Source organism: Callorhinus ursinus, unplaced genomic scaffold (assembly GCF_003265705.2).
Source record: "Callorhinus ursinus isolate GAN/ISIS: 27379988/994484 unplaced genomic scaffold, GSC_fseal_2.0 scaffold8, whole genome shotgun sequence".
Taxonomy (NCBI): Eukaryota; Metazoa; Chordata; class Mammalia; order Carnivora; family Otariidae; genus Callorhinus; species Callorhinus ursinus.
This window is the reverse complement of record NW_027397070.1, coordinates 25,385,154-25,408,424: the sequence shown is the minus strand read 5'-3', so window position 1 is coordinate 25,408,424 and position 23,271 is coordinate 25,385,154. Positions and strand designations below refer to the sequence as shown.

Here is a 23,271-nt window from a genome sequence, read left to right as displayed (position 1 = left end):
ATCCTAGTCTCTCCCGTACGTGGTCTTTTTAAGGCTTAAAAGGACCTACCACACTAAGCAATCATTTACTGTTTATTTGCTGGCATCCTGGTGTTGCTTGGAAGACCTGAAACCGTTCTTAAATCAGTCAGTTCCTGGCAAGCATTGCATGGAGTAGCCCCTGTGAGAAGCAGCGCAGTTGCTAATCAAAGCCTGCACAAGTAAGTGTCCTGTGATTTGAAGTTCGGAGGTCACATTAGAAACCACCGTCTTTCTCTGCTCTGTGTAGAGGGAGTGGCTTATGCTAAGGCTTTAAAGCTGGAAAGCTCTTGGCTATCTCAAGAACTAGAAGGTGGACAAGATGAGTGTGACTGTTAGTGGAACAGAGATGGTGTGGAGTGATACTGGAGAGAGGCTACATCACAGCAGGGATTTTATTTTCTTTTAACCACATTAGATTTTATTCTAAGAGCATTGCGAGGCTTTTAAAGGGTTTTTAAGAAGAGGGAGTGATTAAGTGTTGAGGTTTCAAAAGTTGACTGGCTGCTGTGTGTTAGTGGTTTGGAGGGGTTTAGAGTGGGACAAGATTTGTGAGTCATAGTGGGGGTATGTAGACAATTATTTGGGGATTGCTTTTCTTAAGAGAAGAAAAGTAGGGCTAGTGAAGGTTTTGTTTATACTTTTTATTTTGAAATAATTATAGGTCCACAGGAAGTTGGGAAAAAAAAACCTAAACCAGATTTTATGTATCCTTCAGCCAATTTACCCCAGTGATAACATCTTACCTAACTATAGTACAGTATCAAAACTAGGAAATTGACATTGTCACAATCCACAGACCTTGTTCAGATTTCATGCACTCGTTTGTGTGTGTTTCTGTGCAATTTAATCGTGTTAATTTGTGTAACTGCCACCACAAAATATAGAAATGTTTCATTACCAGAAAGACATCTCTTGTGTTACAATCTCTTTATATTCACATCCCATCTTTCCACCCTTCCTAGCCCTTGGCAACCACTAATCTATTCTCTAGCTCTAAAATTTTGTCATTTTGAGAATGTTCTATAAGTGGAGTCACACAATATATAACCTTTTAGATTGGCTTTTTTCACACAGCATGATGTCTTTTTTTTTTTTTTTAAAGATTTTATTTATTTGACAGAGAGAGACACAGCGAGAGAGGGAACACAAGCAGGGGGAGTGGGAGAGGGAGAAGCAGGCTTCCCGCGGAGCAGGGAGCCCGATGCAGGATTAGATTCCAGGACCCTGGGATTATGACCTGAGCGGAAGGCAGATGCTTAACGACTGAGCCACCCAGGCGCCCCAGCATAATGTCTTTGAGATTCATCCATGGTGTTGCCTATAATGAGAGTGGGTTCCTTTTAATTGTTGAGTAGCATTTCATGGTATGAATGTAATACAGTTTGACCATTCACCAGTTGAAGGATATCTGGACCGTTTATAATTTTGGGCTATTATGAACAAAGCTGCTGTGAACATGTGAACATTTATGTACAGGTTTTTGTATGAACATAGGTTTTTATTTTTCTGAGATAAATGCCCAAGAGTGTAGTTGCTAAGACATATTTAGTTAGTACATGCTTAACTTTTTTTCATTGTAAACATGGTTTATATTTTATTTTATTTATTTTTACAGATTTTATTTATTTGAGAGAGAGAGAGTGCATGCACAAGCAGGGGAAGGGACAAAGGGAGAAGCAGACTCTCTGCTGAGCAGGGAGCCCGATGTGGGGCTCGATCCCAGGACCCCAGGATCATGACCTGAGCTGAAGGCAGGTGCCTAACCAACTGAACCACCGAGGCACCCCTGTAGGCGTGTTTTTTAATGTAGGGCCATACAAGGAATATCCATTGAGAAATATTGGTATTGATTTATAAAAGAAAAGTACACCAGAGCTTCCCAAGAGAGTATAAAACATGAAGTCATGCACCTGGGATCCAGGTTCTGAATATTAGAATTTCCCTTACAGAAAGACTTGAGATGAGTGGAGTCCATATTTGGGACTCAAAAAGAGACCATTATATCTTTTAACATCTTCAACAATCCAAAGAATGGCCTGAGGAAGAGTGGGAGACCAATGATGTGACCCAAATTGGGTAAGATATAAGCCCAAAGATCTGTTTTTCCTATGTACGAGCGAGAATAGAACAAAGGAAGTTGTGCTACCATCAAGGCTTATAGCAACTATCTGACTGGAGTGGAGCGTGTTACATAGTGGCAAAGATTTATGTTTAGTTTTTTAAGAAACTGCTATACTCTTTTTCCAGGGTGGCTGTACTGTTTTACACACACCAGCAGTGTGTGAGTGATCCAGCTCCTCATTCTCACCAGCATTTGGTGTTACCATTTTTTAAAAATTTTAGCCATTCTAATAGGGGTGTAGAGATATCTCCTTGTAGTTTTAATTTGCATTTCCCTAATGACTAATGGTAGTGAACATCTTTTGATGTGCTTATTTGCCATCTATATATCTTCCCTCTTTGATGAAATGTTTTGTTTGTATCTTTTGCCCATTTTCTAAATGGTTTATATGAGAGTTCTTTATATATTCTAGATATGAGTCCTTTGTCAGATATGTGGTTTGCAAGTATTTTCTCCCAGTCTGTTAGTTGTCTTCTTATCCTCTTAACAAGGTCTTTTGCAGAACAAAATTTTTAATTTTGATGAAGTCCAATTTATCAAATTTTTTTATATGGATCATGCTTTTGGTGTCTTCTACTTCACTTAACTCTAGATCCCAAAGATTTTCTCCTTTGTTTTCTTCCAAAAGTTTTATGGTGAATATTTGATGATATAAAATGTTTATTGTAGATTTTTTGAAAATTAGAATACTGGGGGTGCCTGGCTGGCTCGCTTGGTAGAACATGTGACTCTTACTCTCAGGGTCATGAGTTCAAGATCCACTTTGAGCATGGAGCCAGTTAAAATTAAAAAACAAGAACAATAAAAAACTAAAAAAATAATTTAAAAAATTAGAATACTGGTATTGTGGGGATGTTTTAAAGAGGCCTTTTAGAAATAACATATTAAAATATTTACAGGTAATGTTTAGGATTTGCATCAAAATAATTTAATTCAGGAAGAGATGAAATAGGTGGGGTGTAGAAAAAGCAAGATTGGCCGTGTTCCTCTAAGACTAGATTTTTTCGCCATGAGGTAGGTGCTAAAGGTAGACTTTTCTGCTTCTCATTGCTAAATTAGATAGACTATACATGCCCTTCCTAATTTATTCTTTTAAAGATTTTATTAGAGAGACAGCCTGCATGCACAAGCAGGGGGAGGAACAGAGGGGAAAGGATCAAGAATCCTCAAGCAGGCTACCTACTGAGCGCGGGGCTCAATCCCAGGACCCTGAGATAACGACCTGAGCCGAAACCGAGTCGGATGCTTAACAGACTGAGCCACCCAGGTGCCCCTGCCCTTGAATTTCAAATGAATAGATGGTAGAGAAGAGTGTGATGCCTGACAGAGTATTCACAGATGCAGCCAGCCCCAACAGAGGGCTGTGGAGATTTAGAGATGGAGAGCAGTTTAGGTAACTAGTTACCCTGCCTGCTGGGTGTAGCTCTTTATACTACTGACCCAGCAGTGCCTCTAATTCTTAAAGGCTTTTTCTGTTAAGAAGCCAATAACATAAAGCCCAATAAATATTTGGTTTTCATGATTACAAATTAATAGTTTGTTCACTGATGATGAAAATTATGCACACGGAGTTTTATGAGATCTACTGTAAACATGCATTACTTTAAAGGTGACTTTCTCTTAAAGTTCATTTGATGTAGTCATTATTGGTGGCGGAATTGTGGGCCTCGCCTCTGCCAGAGCACTCATCCTGCGACATCCAGCACTTTCCATTGGTGTTCTGGAAAAAGAGAAAGATTTAGGTATGTATAATATCAATGTTGCTCTTTGGGCTTAACCTGAAGACCTGCTCATTTCTTCAATCCTGCATCTTTCATGTTGAATGTTGGTGTTAGTACCCTGGTTAGGTTTCTCCATGAAGCAGAGCCAAGGACTAGAACTTGAGTTCTAGTCAAATAAATCACATAGGTGATTTATTTGAAAGGTTGTTTAGGAGGCAGGAGTGAGGGGATGTGGAGAGTAAACCAGGAAGGAGGAAAAGCCACAGGAGGGTACTTTATCATGGTTGCTGTTGTGAGCTTGATTCCTCTGGGGCCTCTGAGGAGCTACATCATCATTTCTAAGTATTGTGCTCATTTATTCATCAGCTCATGTTTCCACTGGCTGATGATTACCCCTGGGATGTTGAGGCATAGTCTTCTCTCCCCTCACTCCTCCACTTGTTAGGAATGGGCATGCAGAATGCCCAGAGCTATAGTGAGCCCTTGAAGTGGTTTGCTGGTGGTGAGAGATGGATTTGTGCACCAGAGTTGAAAACTGAAACTGAAATCAAAGATGGGCTGGGGGGATGTGGCATGGACACCAGGGATGGCTAGTAGAGGAAGTTACTGGTGCCCTGCCTGTAAGAACGAACTCAGACAGAATGTTCAATAATGTGGTCTCTAATGGCTTCAACTATGTCTGTTCCTCCACTTTGTAGGTTTTGTATGCATTGTGTAGTTACTCTTACCCTCTTTCTCTTGTCCGGTAGCTGTTCACCAGACTGGACATAACAGTGGTGTCATACATAGTGGAATTTATTATAAACCTGAATCTCTGAAAGCTAAATTGTGTGTGCAAGGTGCAGCCCTCATCTATGAGTATTGTAACCAAAAGGGAATTTCCTACAAACAATGTGGCAAGGTAAGCATTTTGCTAGGGCCTTGACTTACTTATAACTAGCATTTTCTTAGTGATGTTTAATGTTGAGTTAAAAAAAAACTGCTTTTCTTTCTTTATGTAATTTTCAAAATCTAATATTAGGAAATAACTAGAAAAGGTGGTATGACTCACTCCTTGTAATTTAAAAAGTAACAGATTTATTGACATATAATTTATATATCATACAATTCATCCTTTTATTAAAGTGTTCAGTTCGATTTTTAGTATATTCATAAAACTGTGCAACTATTACCACTGTCTAATTTTAGAACATATTCATCACCTAATAAAGAAGCCCTCTGCCTGTTAACAGTTATTCCCAATACCTCTCACTTCCTATTTCTGCCTCTCCCCAGCTCTGACAACCGCTAATATACTTTCTCTCTCTGTGGATTTGCCTATTCTGGACATTTCCTGTAAATAGAATCCTATAATATGTTGTCTTTTGTGACTGGGTTCTTAGCATAATGTTCTCAAGGTTCATTCATCTTGTGGCATGAATCAGTACTTTATTCCTTTTTATAGTCCATTGTGTAGGAATACCACATTTTGTTTACCTCTTTATCAGTTGACAGACATCTGGGTTGTTTCCACATTTGACTATTATGCATCATACAGCTATGGGTGTTTATGTGCAAGTTTTTGTGTAGGCTTATGTTTTCATTTCTCTCAGATATATACCTAGGAGTGAAATTCCTGGGTCATTTGTTAACTCCAATTTTAACATTTTGAGGAACTGCCAAACTGTTTTTCAAAGTTCTGCACTATTTTAAATGGCTATCAGCAACTAATGAGGATTCCAGTATCTCTACATCCTTGTCAATACCTGTTACTGTCTGTCTCTTATTTTAGCCATCCTAGTGGATGTGAAGTGGTAGGTCAATGTGGTTTTGATTTGCATTTCCCTAGTAATTAATGGTGTTGAGCATCTTTTCATAGCTTATTGGCCACTCATTTGTCTTTGGAAAAATGTCTATTCAATTCTTTTGCCCATTTAAAAATTGGATTATTTGTCTCTATTCTTGAGTTGTATGTGTTCTTTATATATTCTGGGTATAGCCCCTTATCAGTTATATGATATTTACTAAAACACTACTAAAATATTAAAATATTTTTATGTATAAAACAAAATAGTAATAATAGTAATACTAATATTTTAAATAATGCTAAATATTTTCTCCTATTCTATAGATTTTCTTTTTTACTTTCTTGATGATATATTTTGAAGCACAGAAGCTTTTAATTTTGATGAAGTCCAGTTATCTTTTTTTCTTTTGTTGCTTATAGTTTTAGTGTCATATCTCAGAAATCATTGCCTAACCTGAAAAATTACTCATACATTTTTTTCTTCTAAGAGTTTTATTTTAACCTTAGCTCTGACATTTAGATCTATGATCACAGCCTCCCCCCCCACCCCAATGAGTTGCTTTAATTCCAGGTGGTACAGAATTGGGGTAGATCAAAGATTAATGGGTAGACTTTGGCAGGATTCTAGGCTGGGTTTGCTCTGACTCAGAGCTAAGGTAGAAATGGCTGAGTGAGAAGAACTAAAGAGAAGATGAGCCACTATACAATACATTTTTTTTTTTTTACAAAAATGTATTCGTAAATGTACAACAGGGTCCAAGAGGACACTTTATTCTAGCTGTAGGTGGCAACAGATATGACAGATAATCTAGATGTGTAAACAGGAATTTTGGAATTAAGGATCACCATTGCCTCAGGCACAAGGAGCAGCTTATTTTTTGCCAGATTTCTTAATTCCAACTATGGCCAGAAGATCCTTTCCTGTAGCTTTCACTTTTAGCCCCTTGAGTGTCTTCTCTGTTTGTTTCTGCTTAAATGCCTTATCTTCCTAGTTCATTTCCTTGGCCTGCTTCTTTGGCTATTTCAGGGGCTTTCCACCTTCACTAGTCTACTGGTCTACTGTTTCTTCCCTAGACCCTGCCACCAGAAGCAGAGCCCCCCAACCCCACCCCCTGCACCTATACTTCCAGTATATGATCAGTTTTAAATTGATTTTGGTATATAGTGTGAGGAAGGGGCTCAACTTCATTCTTTTGCATGTGGCTATGCAGTTGTCTCAACACCATTTATTGAAAAAACTGTTCTTTCTATATAGTTTTGGCACCTTTATCAAAAGTTAGTTGAGGGTGTCTGGGTGGTGCAGTTGATTAAGTGTCCGACTCTTGGTTTCAGTTCAGGTGGTGATCTCAGGCTGAGATCTCAGGCTCCGTGCTCAGTGAGCAGTCTAGTTGAGTCTACCTTTCCCTCTGCTCCTCCTGCCATGCTCTCTCTCTCAAATAAATAAATGAATCTTTTAAAAAAAGTTATTTGAGCATAAATGTAAGAGGGTATGTTTAGGATTCTTGATTCCATTCCATTGATGTATGTCTATCCTCATGCCAATACCATAGTATCTTGGTTACTATGGCTGTTTATTATATGTTGAAATCAGGAAGTGTGAGTCCTCCAACTTTGTCCTTTTTTCAGGATTATTTTGGCTATTCTGGGTCCCTTGCATTTCCATATGAATTTTAGGGTTGGTTAGTCAGTTTCTCAAAAAAAAAAAAGGTGGAAGTTTGATAGAGATTATGTTGAATCTATAGATCAATTTGGGGAGTATTGCCGTCTTAACAATATTAAATCTTGCAAACCATGAACATGGGAATGTCTTCCCATTCTTTTAGATCTTCTTCCATTTCTTTCGACAGTGTTTTGTATTTTTCAGTATACAGGTCTTGCAATTTTTTGTTAAACTTATTCCTTGGTGTTTTACTCTTTTTGATGCTTTTGTGAGGGGAATTTTTTCTTAATTTCATTTTGGATTATTCATTGCTAATATATAGAATATGATTGATTTTCATATATCCTTTTCTCTTGCACCCTTGCTAAACTCATTATAATAGTTTTTTGTGTGTGTGTGGATTCCTTAGGATTTTCTATATGCAGGATAATGTCATCTGCAAGTAAGATAGTTGTACTCCTTTTTCAATTTGGATGCCTTTTAAAGATTTTATTTATTAATTTGACAGAAAGAGACACAGCGAGAGAGGGAACACAAGCTGGAGGAGTGGGAGAGGGAGAAGCAGGCTTCCCGTTGAGCAGGGAGCCAGATGCAGGGCTCGATCCCAGGACCCTGAGATCATGACCTGAGCCGAAGGCAGATGCTTAATGACTGAGCCACCCAGGTGCCCCTTGGATGCCTTTTATATATTTTTTTCTTGCCTAATTTCCCCAGGTAGAATCACAAATACAGTGTTTTTGTTTTTGTTTTTGTTTCTGTTTTTAAAGATTTTATTTATTTATTTGACAGAGTGAGAGAGGGAACACAAGCAGGGGTACTGGGAGAGGGAGAAGCAGGCTTCCCGCTGAGCAGGAGCCCGATGCGGGGTTCGATGCGGGGATCAATCCCAGGACCCTGGGATCATGACCTGAGCTGAAGGCAGATGCTTAACGACTGAGCCACCCAGGCGCCCCATAAATACAGTGTTGAATAGAAGTAGTGAAAATGGACATCCTTGTATTGTTGCTTATCTTAGGGAGAAAGCATTCAATTTTTCACTATTAAGTATGATGCTAGCTGTAGCTTTTTTATAGATGCCCTTTGTCAGATTGAGGAAGTTCCTTTCTATTGCTAAAGTCTTTTTTATTCTAAGATTTTTATTTTTTTATTTTTTAAATTAATTAATTAATTAATTTTTTGATGTAATGTTCCATGATTCCTTGTTTGCATATAACACCCAGTGCTCCATTCAATACATGCCCTCTTTGGGCGCCTGGGTGGCTCAGTTGGTTAAGCGACTGCCTTCGGCTCAGGTCATGATCCCGGAGTCCCGGGATCGAGTCCCACATCGGGCTCCCTGCTCGGCAGGGAGTCTGCTCCTCCCTCTGACCCTCTTCCCTCTCGTGCTCTCTATCTCTCATTCTCTCTCTCTCAAATAAATAAATAAAATCTTTAAAAAAAAAAAAATACATGCCCTCTTTAATACCCATCACCAGGCTAACCCATCCCCCCAACCCCCTCCCCTCTAGAACCCTCAGTTTGTTTCTCAGAGTCCATAGTCTTTCATGGTACATCTCCCCCTCCGATTTCCCCCCCTTCATTTTTCCCTTCCTACTATCTTCCTTTTTTTTTTTTTTAACATATAATGTATTATTTGTTTCAGAGGTACAGGTCTGTTATTCATCAGTCTTACACAATTCACAGCGCTCACCATAGCACATACCCTCCCTAATGTCTATCACCCAGCCACCCCATCCAAGATTTTTATTTTTAAGTAATCTCTACACCCAGCATGGGGCTCGAACCCACAACCCCGTGATCAAGAGTCACATGTTCTACCAACTGAACCATCCAGGCGCTCCCAAGTTTGTTACATGTTTTTTATCACGAAAGGGTATTGGGTTTTCTCAAATGCCTTTTCTGCTTCTATTGAGGCAATCATGTTTTTATATTCTATTAATACGGTGTATTAATACTTGACTTTTGGATGTTAAATTGATCTTGAATTCCTACAATAAATCCCACTTGGTCGCATCTTTTTTATATGTTCCTGTACTTAGTTTACTAGTATTGTGTTCAGGATTTTTGTATCAATATTCATATGGGATATTGGTCTGCAGTTTTATTTTCTTTTGTAACTGTGTTTGTTTTGAATATCAGGCTAATACTGGCCTCATAGATTTAGGTATTCCCTAAGAAGTATTCCCTCTTCTGTTCTTTGAAGGAGTTTATGCAGAATTGTAGCTAATTTTTCTTTTTTTTTTTTTTAAGATTTTATTTATTTATTTGACAGAGCGAGAGAGCACAGCAAGGGGAACAGTAGAGGGAGAGGGAGAAGCAGCCTCCCTGCCAATCAGGGAGCCCAATGCAGGGCTCGATCCCATGGGGTCATGACCCAAGCCAAAGGCAGACGCTTAACTGAGCCACCCATATGGCATCATTCATGTGTAAAGAAAGCTTTTGAGCCTGAGCTTTTCTTTGTGGGTAGTTTTAAAGTTACTAATCCAATCTCTTTACTTGTTATAGGCCTAGTCAGATTTTTTTTTTCTTCTTGAGTCAGTTTCAGAAGTTTGTGTTTTTCTATGAGCTTTTCCATTTCATATAGATTATCTAATTTGTTGCTATACAGTTATTCATAATATTTCCTTGTAAGTCTTCTCCATGTAGTTTTTAAGAATAAAAGTTTCTTGTTGCTATTAAAGATGCTACGAAGATTTTTTTTTTAAAGATTTTATGTATTTATTCATGAGAGAGAGAGAGAGAGAGAGAGAGAGAGGCACAGGGAGAAGCAGCCTCCCAAGGAGCAGGGAGCCCGATGCGGGACTCGATGCCAGAACCCTGGGATCATGACCTGAGCCAAAGGCAGACACTAAACCATCTGAGCCACCGAGGCGCCCGATGCTATGACGATTTTTTAAAATAATGTGGGATAATGGTCCCAACATAGTGTTAAGTGAAAAAAGCAAGATATAAAATTGTATTTACACTTTTTATATTGAATTATAAGGGTTCTTTTATATATTCTGGATATTAGACATTATCAGCTATATGATTTGTGAATATTTTCACCTGTTCCTTGGGTTGTCTTTTCACTTTCTAGATAGCGTTCCTTGATTCCACTTCTATTTCTAAGGTTAATTATTTGCAGACTTAAATGACCTTTACACCTTGATTAAAAGTATTATTTCATGAAATTCTGGTGACTTCTTGCTATGAAATAGCAATCTGAATTCTAATGTGCCTGTGAATTCTAATGTACCTGTGAATGTGCATCTGTGCTTTTCTTTGTCAGTAGCTGTTAAGAAACTACCTCAGACAGATAGTTTGCCCAGAAATAAATAGAAAAAGAATACTGAGTAAAGTTGATTAATTTACTGTTTTTTTCCCCTCTGCAATAAAATGCATTAGTAAATAGTTTATAATATACTTTATTCCAGGAAATAAAATGGATAGTGTTCTGTTAGTGATACTCCATTATACTGAATGCCACTGTCTTTTTGATATATTGGTATTTTATATACTCTTATAGAAATAAGAAGGCTGTTCTGTTTTTTTGTTTGCTTTTTTGTTTTTTATTCTTTTAATTGTAAAGACTATGCCACCTGTGCTACTCTCCCCTTTGGAATTGAGGGAGTAATGTTGATAACAGTTGCTGTGGCCAAGATTCATGGAGCACCTATGATGGCAGAAGTGGAAATTGAGGCTACATCTTACTTTTGGGGAAAATTGTTTTAATGCAGTTTCCTAAGACAACTTTTTTCAATGGAGGAGGAAATTGAGTTCATGAAGAAAGGGAGAAGTAGACAAAAATTAAACAAATTTGAATCATGTGATAATTTAATTTTTTATTGACTTTATGTTTTATAGCTGATCATATGTTTAACTCTCCATATTCTTTATCTTGTTTTTGTTTTTGTTTTAAGCTTATAGTAGCTGTTGAACAAGAAGAAATTCCCAGACTTCAAGCCCTATATGAGAGAGGCCTGCAGAATGGTGTGCAGGGCCTGAGGCTAATCCAACAGGAGGATATAAAGAAGAAGGAGCCATATTGTAGGGTAAGTGATTCACTAACCCCACATACATGCTTACACAAGGACATTTTCATTTAGGGCTCAGTCCTGTGACATGGAGGCTGAGGGTGAACTTACAGAAAGCAAGAATCACTCTTCTGGGACAGTGAGGTGACAGCCACAAGAGGGCATTGCCACAAACTCTGAACACCTGATTTCTTCTTTCCCTGTGAGAAAATACCAAATCTGAAGAACATAAGCAAAGACAAGAGGAGGTCTGAGACCATATGGCACATTGGGAAAACATTGAGTGGTGAGGTGTGGTTGATTCCCAGGGTGTGTAGGGAGAGATAACAGATGAGACTGGAAAGGCAGGATTAGGCTTGTGTAAAGGACTTAATATCCCTGCTAATAACTTTGAAGTTAGTAGGCATGAGGAGCCACTGAAATTTTTGAGGAGGGTAGCTATGTTATCTATGAGTGTAAAGGGTAGGTTGTAGAATATCTTGCTTAGAACATGCACTGGGGAGAACGGATCTTTTATTTATGAAAGAGACATGAATAATAATTTAATACTTACTCTGCATATTGACTTTCTTTGACAGTCTTTCAGAGGCTATCAGTCCTACCCCCAGTTTCACTAACTAGTCCAACGAATGGCTGTATCTCCTGTTCCTCGCCACCATTATTTTTGTGGGGAAGAGGCAGAGGTATGTGCTAACATACCAGTTTCAGAAATTCAATATAAGCAAAATATCATGTAGAGTCACCACAATATAATGGCTTAATGACTGTCTAAACTTCTTTCTTTCTTTCTTTTTTAGAGAGGTAGGGGAGAAGGGGGAGGGAGAGTGAATCTTAAGCAGGTTCCACGCCCAGTGTGGAGCCCGATGTGGGGCTTCATCTCACGACCTTGAGATCATGACCTGAGCTGAAACCAAGAGTTGGACGCTTAACTGACTGAGCCACCCAAGTGCCCCTCCCCCCATTTTATTGACAATATATAATAGCTGGACTCCAGGTACCTGTCCTAGAGAATGTGACTTTGAACTCACTGCCAGGCAATGCTTATCAAAAGCTTGGTTTAATGGAAATAAAAATACTATTTATGAGTGATATTCTGGAGGATATGTAGACCGTTTATTCCTGTACATCTACACCACCCAAGTGGCACACCTGCATTGCAGTGTTTTTCTCTCCCCATCCTACTCTTTGACCCCAAATTACTCCCTTTGAATTATTCTTTGGTTTTATGGCATCAGCCTATGGAGAAGGTCATTTTGACAGTGGATGAGGATGAGGTTAGGATGAGGTTGAGAAGATAGGTTGTTCACTGTGCTACACAACATCGATCTTTGAGAACCTTCAGGAGAAATTTTTCTCAGAATAATTATGTTCTTTCTGAGCACAACTGACTTGTTTTTATCTTATGAACACAGAATCATTTAATTGATTGTGTTGTTGTGTTTATCGTGGCTGCAAGGAAGCTCAGAGACACACTTGTGCCCCACTCCTACCAGATATCTAGGGTCTTAAGCATATATTTTTATTTTTATGTATTAATTTCTCTCTTCATTTCATTGTATCTTTCCACTCTCATCTTCTATCTGCCTTGATTTTTTGGACTTTTTTAAATTGAATCTAACATACAACAAGAATCATAAATGTATAGCTTGATGAATTTTCATAAAGTGTGACCAGTACCTGGATCAACAGCAGAATGTTACCAGCCTCCCAATATTCTCCTCAAGCCCCTTCCTATCACTACCTTTCCCTTAAGGGTAATCACTATCCTGACTTCTTACATCATATGTTTTTGAATTGTATTTAAGTGGAATCATATAGTAGGTGCTCATTTTGTGTCTGAACTTATTTTATTCAGTATTATTTATGAAATTCATCCATATGTTGCATATAGTTGTAGTTTCATTGCCGTATAATTGTATGAAGGTAGAGGTCAAGGTACGTTTTTGAAGTCCATTGTATAAAGGTAGAGGTCAAGGTACATTTTTTTTTTTCTCCAATCTGGATACCCAATTGACTCAGCATCATTTATCAAAGAGACCATTATTTCCCCACTGCACTGCACTGTTACCTTTGTGATACCAGGTGACTGTATGTATGGATTCTATGTCTGGACTCTATTCTGTTCCATTGTCTCTTCTTTTACCACTACTGTAATATCTTAATTATCATAGCTTTTTAGTAGGTTTAAATATCTGGTCAGGAAATTCCTTTAACTTTGTTCTTCTTCAACATTATCTTGGCTGTTCTTAGAGATCTTTGTATTTCTATATATATTTTAGAATTATTTTGCTAAACCCCACAAGGTCGCCTTTTGTGATTTTGATTGAGTTTGCATTAAATTTGTAGGTCCATTGGAGACAATTTGTATCTTCACAATATTGCATCTTCCAATCCACGAACACAGTAGATCCATCCATTTATCTGTATCTTCTTTAATTCATTTCAAAAATGTGTTATAATTTTCAGTGTAGAAGTCTTTCATATCTCTTAGATTCATTTCTAGGTATTTGATGGTTTTTGATACTCTCATAAATAGTATTGTTACTTAAAGTTCATTTTCTCCTTGTATGTTGCAAATATATGGAAATATAATTGATTTTTGACCTTTCATCCATCTTGGATGTTAAATTCACATATTGATTCTAATAGTTTGTCTATAATTTTGGGGGGATTTTCTTTTCTTTTTTTTTTTTTAAAGATTTTATTTATTTGAGAGAGAGAATGAGAGAGAGAGAGTACATGAGAGGGGGGAAGGTCAGAGGGAGAAGCAGACTCCCCGCTGAGCAGGGAGTCTGATGCGGGACTCGATCCTGGGACTCCAGGATCATGACCTGAGCCGAAGGCAGTCGCTTAACCAACTGAGCCGCCCAGGCGCCCTTGGGGGATTTTCTATGTAGTTGTATTGTCTGCAAATAATAACTTATTTTTTCTTTTCCAATTAATATACTTAGCTGGCTCAATGTTTAGTGCTGGTATATATTGTGTTGTGTTCCTTGTTTGTTTTTAGAAGCTGCTTCAAATCCTTTCTGCAAAAAAAAGTAGAAATAGATTTTTCCATATATTTTGGGTCAAAATATATGATTTTCTTTTTCTTTTTTCTTTTTAAGATTTTTATTTATTTAAGAGCACAGGCGGGTGGAGGGGCAGAGGGTGAGGGAGAGGGTGAGAGGCAGACTTCCCACTGAGCATAGAACCTGATGCAGGGCTCGACATGGGGATCGATTCGGGGATTGATCCAAGGAACCTGAGATCATGACCTGAACCGAAGTCAGATGCTTAACCAACTGAACCACCCAGGCACCCCAAAATATAAGTTTTCTTTTTTTTTTTAAGATTTTATTTATTTATTTGAGAGACAGAGACAGATAGTGACAAAGATAGCTAGAGAGAGCATAAGTGGGGAGGAGAGGGAGAAGCAGGCTTCCCGCTGAGCAGGGAGCCTGATGTGGGGGCTCGATCCCAGGACCCTGGGATCATAACCTGAACTGAAGGCAGACACTTAACCGACTGAGCCACCCAGGTGCCCCTAGGTTTTCCTAATTAATATAAAGTTACTAAGAGGCTGATAATACCTAGGATTCCAAATAATGTTGAATGAGTTCTTCCTCCAGAGGTCATAGCATCTTCAGCTCCAGCATATCCCACCTTTCCTTTCCTTTCTTTGGGTCTCAAAATAATCAAAGTGTTTTGCTTGTGGGATACCTAGACCTTCTATTCCCTATTCCTTTCTCCAGGTATTTCTTGTCTCTCTGAGATCTTGAATGAATGACTGATTTTTTTCTTTAAAACAAGACACATTCATTGAATATCTTATTTTGGCTGTCTATTTCTTTCAGGCTTTGGCCAAATGCTACATGGTCTAAGCCAGGGTTGGCAGTACGGTCTGTGGGCCAAATCCAGCCTGCCACCTATTTTTTATGGCCTATGAACTAAGAATAGTTTTTACATTTTTAAATGGTTGAAGAAAATTAAAAGAATCATATTTTGTGACACATGAAAATTATATGAAATTGAAATTTCATTGTCCAAAAATATTTATAGGAATACATATATTTTTTGTATTGTCTATGGCTGCTTTTGTACCACACAGCCAAACTGAGTAGTTGCAGCAGAGATCATAGGTCCCGTGTAAAGAAAAATATTTAGTGGCTGGCTCTTTACAGAAAAGATTGCCAACCCCTGGTCTAAATAGTAGGGAACCACTGAAGGATTTGAGCAGAAGAATGGCATGTAAAATGTGCCAATTTAGGAGAGTTAATCAAGTTTCTGGTACATAGGATGGAATTGGACTGGACATGGGAAAGAGGGGAGCCTTGAATTAGAGGCCAGAGCCAGCTGGAACAACAATCATAGTCTGTGGTGGAACTTTGTGAGGGGATTTAGAGAGAGGAAGAAATGGGAAGAGGAGCCCATGCTTTATATCATGCTTGACTGTTACAAAACAAAGCAGCTTTTCACACATCATCAGGTGAGTCTTGATAGTGTTCTGTGTACCTCACCATGTGATCTTCACAGGTCTCAGAATGAGTAGATGAGCTATGTGTACATAGATAGTCAAATTATATGTCTACCTGTACTTTTTGTGTCTTATAAATGAGGAAAGCGATTCAGTTACTTTCCCAAGGTCACACAGCTCCTAAGAGTCCCTGCCCCCAGATCTGATTCAGAACTGGTATTTTTTCTGTTCAGTTCAGCCAACATTTTCTTCTTTACTATGTGCCAAACGCTGTGTCAGGTACTGCAGGAATGAGGATGGGTCAGATACGGTGATTGGCCTAAAGAAAGGTGTAGTGTAGCCGAACATGAGATTCTAATACAGTGAAAAGTATTTTGATAGAGTTGATAAACTGTCTTGTATCTATCTTTGATAGAGCTGATACATTATCAATGTAAGGGAAAGCTTTTAGCTTAGTCTAGGCGTTTAGGAAAGCCTTCTTGAGGTGAACCTTCACTTGAAAGATGAGTAAGGAGTGTAACTTATAAAGGAAATACAACCTGCTTTTCTCTGAGGCCTCTGCAGAGCTGATCTACTTTAGATAATGCCACATTAGCATTATCTGACACTTTATGTGATGCCACATTATAATTATCTATGCCTAGATGTATTTAGTGGATATAGTGGAAAATGGTTATTTCATAAAGGTCTCTGAGTGAACCCTTCCTGGTCTTTCAACCCTACTGCTATTACCAGGAGTAGGGGCAAAATTTCTATAGTATGGGTTCATTTCTGTTTTCTCAAGCCTCTCCAGAAAGAAGAAGTTTATCAGGGCAGCTCTAAAGGGCTTTTTGGACCAGATGTCTTTAAGGAGCAGATTAAATAGCCCCAAGGGAAGCATCTTGGAAATTTTCGTAAACTTTGTCTTTGGAGGATAGCTCTCGACAGTTCTCTCTCTGGGCAGATCCTGACTGCACACTCTGACCTTAGCTTTCATGAACTTTTTGCCTTTTCTTTCACACTGTTGGTCAACCACACGTTCATCTGTTCCTCTCTCCTCCTGACTGACTTCCAACTCCCAGCCTTTTATGTCCTGCTTGCCTAGTTCTTTTCCAGCCACCTGACCTGCAGTAGCCTCAGATTTCAAGCTCTGACCTGCTAACCTGTTCAGTGCATGCCCAGCCTCCTGGCTGACAGCCCGCCTGTCTACCAGCCCTGTCCTGGGCCCAGGGCGTTGAATTGCTTAGCCACAGTGACTCACTCCACCTTCCTCCAACCTATACGTATAGTGGGGCACACCAGCATCTCATGAGCAGGAACAAAACCAAGACTAGAAGGAAAAAGAAAGAAGGGAGACCTTTAAGGGAAGGCCTAGAGCAGAGAGAGATCTAGTATGTTTAAAGACAGCCCTCAGAAGTTCATTCATTCAGTAAAAGTTTGAGTGCCTTCTGTGTGTCAGGCATTGTGCTGGGGAATAGGAAAAATAAGATGAATAAGGAAGATACTGGGATTCCAAAAAATGATTGATACGAAGCACTTTTATAGCCTGTTTTTATCCCTCTTTTATTTGTCATGTAGTTTTATGTAAGGTGAGAAGTTTTTGTGACTAAGCTCTTGGTATTATCTTGTTAGTTTCCAAGGTTATTGTACCCCAAATACTATTTATAGTTTGAAGTTGGATTATGACCATTGACTTGTGAATTTGGAGGTGGTCAGGCAATATAAGATTGAATGTAAAAATCTTAAATGTGTATCTACTACATCAAGACAGAAGGAATGATTTCTGTGTTTGGCAAATGATCTCATATTCTGGAAGCAAGAATCAAGTTTCTCAAATGTTGCTTTCAATTTGTGACAAGAGACTATTGCGTGTTTTGTGAGCCTTTACCCCTAGTGTGGTCTGGCCATTTGGAACTAGTGATCAGGGATGGGTGACAAAGTCAAAAGCTTTTAGAAGTTAAGCAGGTAGGGCGCCTGGGTGGCTCAGATGGTTAAGCGTCTGCCTTCGGCTCAGGTCATGATCCCAGGGTCCTGGGATCAAGTCCCGCGTCAGGCTCCCTGCTCCTTGGGAGCCTGCTTCTCCCTCTGCTTCTCTCTCTCTCTCTCTCTCTCTCTCCCTCTGTCTCTCATGAATAAATAAAATCTTTTAAAAAAAATACAGATTAAAAAAAAGATGTTAAGCATGTAAATGTATTGGAGTAGGGGTGGGGCTGACTACAAGAATGAGATATTTAAAATAATACTATCAGATATTATTGTAAAACTGCAACAATACCAGTTCCATGCTGGTCAGATGAGAGGATGGCAGCATTTACCAGTTACACACAGTTTCTGGGCATTAGTTGTCCTGGGGACCCAGGCTACCACCCTCTTAGGGAAAACTGATTGGGAGAACACAGTAAGGGAACAGAAAATGATGCTGTTTCCAAGGATTCACAAAAATCCAGTCAATACTTGGCGTGTGATATTCTATTCTTAAGAATTAGAAAAGCCAACGCACATTCAACATTTATTCCAAAAAATTAAATAAGTATGATTGTAGATCATTCATCTGTGGAGTTTGAGCATGTCTTGAGTGGCAAAACAAAAGCAAAAAACCCCACAAAACAACAACAGCAACACAACAACAACAAAAAACTCAGGCTATTAATTTCTCTATTACCTGAAGAGGAAGTTGGAGTTAACCACATAAAATCTCCATTCAGTATTTGTAGTCCTGAAGCAAATTAGATCAACACTCTGCAAACATTGTAAATAGCTAGAACAACTCTGAGTCCTCACTGAGTGTGCATGACATGTGATACACTACTGGGAAAATCTCAGTGGAGGTTATTTAAAACAATCATTTGGGGCACGTGGGTGGCTCAGTCATTAAGCGTCTGCCTTCGGCTCAGGTCATGATCCCAGGGTCCTGGGATCAAGCCCTGCATTGGGCTCCCTGCTCAGTGGGGAGCCTGCTTCTCCCTCTCCCACTCCCCCTGCTTGTGTTCCTTCTCTCTCTGTGTCTCTGTCAAATAAATAAATAAAATCTTAAAAAAAAAATAAAAACAATCATTTGGTGATACAGAATTTGACTCAGAATCAGATATGAATCAGAATCAGGTATGGTGAGGGATGAATAAAACTGAAAAACTCATTGTAGCAGCCAGGAGAACCCAGCAAAATTAACTCCCCTACAGAGGAGAATTATTTCCTGAGTACAAGAGATTTTCTTATTTAGCTAGTATTATTTCTTTTACTTGTTAGACATATTATTCAACATCAGATTTAGGCACCGAATTTTTGCCAAGAAATGATAATGTATGTAATCCATCAAAATTAACAGTAAAAAAATTCAGTGCCAAATAAAATTTTTTGAACAACCTATCCTCGATTATTTTTAATTGTATGATCTTGACTTTCATAATCCTATCCCAGGGTCTAATGGCTATTGATTGCCCATACACCGGCATTGTGGACTATCGGCAGGTGGCTTTGTCATTTGCCCAGGATTTCCAAGAAGCAGGTGGCTTTGTCTTAACCAATTTTGAAGTAAAAGATATTGAAATGGCTAAAGAAGGTCCGTCAGGAAGTAAAGATGGTAAGCCATCCTTGTCTTTTTTTTGAATACTTGCATTGACTTCTTTTTTTGTTTTTTGTTTTAGATTTTATTTATTTATTTGACAGAGAGAGAGAGCACAAGTAGAGGGTGCTGGAGGCAGAAGGAGAGGGAGAAGCAGGCTCCCCGTGGAGCAAGGAGCCCAGTGCAGGGCTCGATCCCGGGGCCTTGGGATCTGACCTGAGCCCAAAGCAGACACTCAACCGACTGAGCCACCTAGGCACCCCACTTGTATTGACTTCTAAGCCAGCTATTTTTGGCTGGGGTGGTACTGGCAGGAGGGCCACCAGAAGCTAGGCTAAAGTAGGGTGCAGACCTGGATGCAGGTGCAAAAGGGATGAATGTGAGATTGGATGTGGGAGAACTGGGGCTTCTGGTGAGTCTTGAGCTGATAGAATTTGGCACTGACTGGACACTACTGACTGGCGCTAAAACCTGACCTGCCAAGACTGTTAATAAAACACTAGCCTCTAGACACTTACTTATTTTGTAGATATATAGTCAGAATCCCTTGGGGATGCTTATTAAAAATGCAGATTTCAGGGCGCCTGGCTGGCTTAGAAGAGCATGCGACTTCTTGATCTCAGGGTTGTGATTTTGAGCCCCATGTGGGGGTGTAGAGATTACTTAAAAATAAAATCTTTAAAGAAAAATGCAGATTTTAGCATCACCCAGTCTTAATGAATCAGACTGTCAGGAGACAGGGTATGACTCAGCCATTTTGAACTCTCCCTGCGCCCCACCATTGTAGACTACTTAGAGTTTGTTTTGTTTTGCTTCGTTTTGCGGATAATTTTTTTTTTAAACCAAATGAATTGGTTTGTAACCTTGAATTTTTTTGACATTTTTGCTATTGGGAAATTTGAAGGAGAAAAAGTATAGTGTTCAGTTCTTCCTTAACTGGTTTTTATTTATTTTATTTATTTTAAGATTTTATTTATTTATTTGGCAGAGAGAGACACAGCGAGAGAGGGAACACAAGCAGGGGGAGTGGGAGAGGGAGAAGCAGGCTTCCCACCGAGCAGGGAGCCCGATGTGGGGCTCAATCCCAGGACCCTGGGATCATGGCCTGAGCAGAAGGCAGACACTTAATGACTGAGCCACCCAGGTGCCCCCCTTCACTGGTTTTTAAGGAGATTTGGGCCATTTGAATCATTCTCCCAGTGTCCTTCTAAATACTAATATGATGAGCAAAATTGTTAAGTAATTAAGATTGGTACAGGTAGGTAGCATAAAATCAAATTTATGATCCAAGCAAATCATATTCTTTACCTGGTGTACATATGCTTTTTAAGACTTTGAAATCCCATGTGCCTGATTGGGAACTAATTTTATAAATAGTTTATTATTGGAACTTTTTGTATTGTGATAACTCTTACTTCTCTATGCAGCCTAGGATCTGCAAAGACTCAGCCTACAGCACTTAGACAAAAAGCACTCATTAGTCCTTTGCGAAAATACATACTAATTAATGATGATCAGTGTTGCGCAGTGGCAGTATTGTAGCCAATGAGGTTTATCCGAGGTGTGATTATTGCTAAGTGATTAATGATGATCTATCTATTTTACAGCTTGGTTTCTAGGATTGTAGTTCAGAGAAAAGCTGGGACTGCCTATGTAGGATCTGAGGTGGGGAGTGGCTTATAAGCATAGACTAAATGAATTAAAACAAGTTTAAAAAGAGGCCAGAGTTTTATATATTATCAAATATGAACTAGTTTAATCTTGTTACTTCATAAAAAGCTTTAGAATGAAAAGTGGGAGGCACTCATGGTTACAAGATAAGAAAATTGTTGACATTTGTTACTAGTATAATATTTCAAAAATGTAGGCCCTCTTTACCAAAAATAAATCTTTCACTAATTCTTTCTTTTTTTTTTCAGAGACGAAATATCCAATCGTTATAAGAAATACAAAGGTAAAGATTCTTAAACAACACTACTTGCATCTACTTTATCTACTTTCATTCCCTCTCCTCCCATAAAAGTTGAATTAATCACAGTGCTGTTTTCTGTTCTTGGATGAATTTTGTCTAATGTAGAAGTTATTCTGAGAGAAATTCTTTGAGAGCAGTTTAAAAAAGCTTGCTTTTTAAGAAGGGTTTCAACTGAAAATATCTTCACAAAGTGATTGTGCCAGCGAAGAATACGATTATAAGTGCTTGGTGTATTTAAGGCAAAACTGATAAATATTTTATTGCTCCGCCTACTTAGCTGCATTAACTTATTAACTCTCTCCCAGTTAGAGGACTTTGGTGGAGGGCAGATTGCTCAGAGGGAAATGAACTGCTTTCCTTCATCTCCATGTAGTCTAAAACAAGAGCTATTGAATGGCACGGAAGCATTGCATTTGCTGTATATTCTCTGATCAGAGTTCAGTCACGTGAGTAGAGTCATTAATGAGGTTGTAGGATTTATTACAGGAATTAGGTCTTACACAGTTCTGAAGGGATCTGGGGAAGCACAGGTTCAGAAGGGGAGTTGGCAGATCAGAGGCATCTCCAGCCAGTCTGCGAAGCCAAGTGTGTCCAACTGCTAAAGTGGAACTGCAAATGGGAAGCTCATGAAGCATTCTGGGGTAGCTCTTGCCTCTCACCCAAGTAGTGGGAGAGGGCAGCACTTGGTCAGTAGGATCAATAGTTGGGAAGCAGAGCTAAATATGGAGCTGTAATTCACTTAGCAGTGGGTTTTTGTCACCACACTAGACTGGAATGACCTTCAGAAAATAATGGCTGCTGCTTTACTTCTGCCTGCCAAATCATATGGAATTCCTATTTTGGTCAACTTTAAGTTGGAACCATTACAAGGAAGGGGATTCTATCAGTTAGAGTTCCCAGCTCAACCAAATTGACAAGGTTAAACACCCACAGTCCATCCCTTTTCAATTTGGCATCCATTTACTTATGACCACATTTAACTACCAAATACAGACAGTAGCAAAAATTATGATTCCACCTACACGATGCAGCTATCTTTTATACAACTGAAGGCATGCTAACTCTCCAAAAAAGATACGAAGTCCACTCAATCCATCTTTGGGTGATTTTCATTTCTTTTTAGCTGAGTCACATTCCCTCTTCGAGATCCTTTAACTTAAATACTGAGATGTAAGGTTACCCACTACTTAAATATATTAGATCAGTAGCTCTCAACTGGAGGTGATTTTGCCACCCAGGAGATATTCAGCAATGTCTGGAGACATTTTTGGTTGTCACAATTGATAGAGGGGGTCAGCGCTACCGTCATTTAGTGGGTAGAGGCCAGGGATGCTGGATATGAGGGATAGGCCCCCACAACAAAGAGGTATCTGGCCCCAAATGTCAGTGGCACTGAGATTGAAAAGCCCCGTGTTAGATAATGGAGAAATGGTAGAGATGGGTGTATCAGTCTTCTTCTTTATCATATACCACAGCCTGGCTGGCTTAGAGAGCAGAAATTATTTTCTCACAGTTCTGGAGGCTCGAAGTCTAAGAACAAGGTACCATCAGACTTGGTTTCTGGTGAGATCTCTCTTCTTGGCTTGTAGACGGCTGCTTTCTTGTGGGGTCCTCACGTAGTCTCTTCTCTGTGCGTGCACATATACAGAGAGAGCAGTCTCTATTATCTTACTCTTAGAAACACACCAGTCATTCCAGACAGATTAGGCGACCTCATATAATCTTAACTACCTCCGAAAGGCTCTGTCTCCAAATACGGTCACCTTAAGAGCAGGGTCTTCAACATATGCACTTGTGGAATTACGGTCACAGTTCAATCCGTAACAATGAGGAGAAGGAAAGAATTGGGTAATATATAGTCAAATATATTTATTTCAAAGTCAGAAAGAAATACTCATAACCACGACATTCTTCATTTCCCTCACTGATCACATGGTTATAGCTGATATTTATAATTTCCTCCTACTACATATTTC

General features: G+C 39.1%; 1 protein-coding gene and 2 non-coding genes across 4 annotated transcripts in view; 2 read left to right on the top strand and 1 right to left on the bottom strand.

Annotated features, from left to right (window-relative positions):
* L2HGDH (L-2-hydroxyglutarate dehydrogenase) overlaps window positions 1–23,271 on the top strand; it is a 44,053-nt gene that overhangs the window by 512 nt on the left and 20,270 nt on the right. Inside the window, exons 2-7 of one of the 2 annotated variants that reach the window (XM_073895184.1) lie at window positions 105–200; window positions 3,770–3,885; window positions 4,614–4,765; window positions 11,213–11,344; window positions 19,179–19,341; window positions 21,243–21,277. In XM_073895184.1, the coding sequence (XP_073751285.1) occupies window positions 105–200; window positions 3,770–3,885; window positions 4,614–4,765; window positions 11,213–11,344; window positions 19,179–19,341; window positions 21,243–21,277 (694 nt within the window). The remainder of the gene's footprint in view (window positions 1–104; window positions 201–3,769; window positions 3,886–4,613; window positions 4,766–11,212; window positions 11,345–19,178; window positions 19,342–21,242; window positions 21,278–23,271) is intronic. The other variant, XM_025870091.2, reaches the window with a different exon arrangement.
* On the bottom strand, window positions 9,074–9,146 carry TRNAK-CUU (transfer RNA lysine (anticodon CUU)). Its single transcript has one exon. It is a non-coding gene; the product is annotated as a tRNA-Lys (tRNA).
* On the top strand, window positions 20,840–20,982 carry LOC141373331 (U4 spliceosomal RNA). Its single transcript, XR_012379212.1, has one exon. It is a non-coding gene; the product is annotated as a U4 spliceosomal RNA (small nuclear RNA).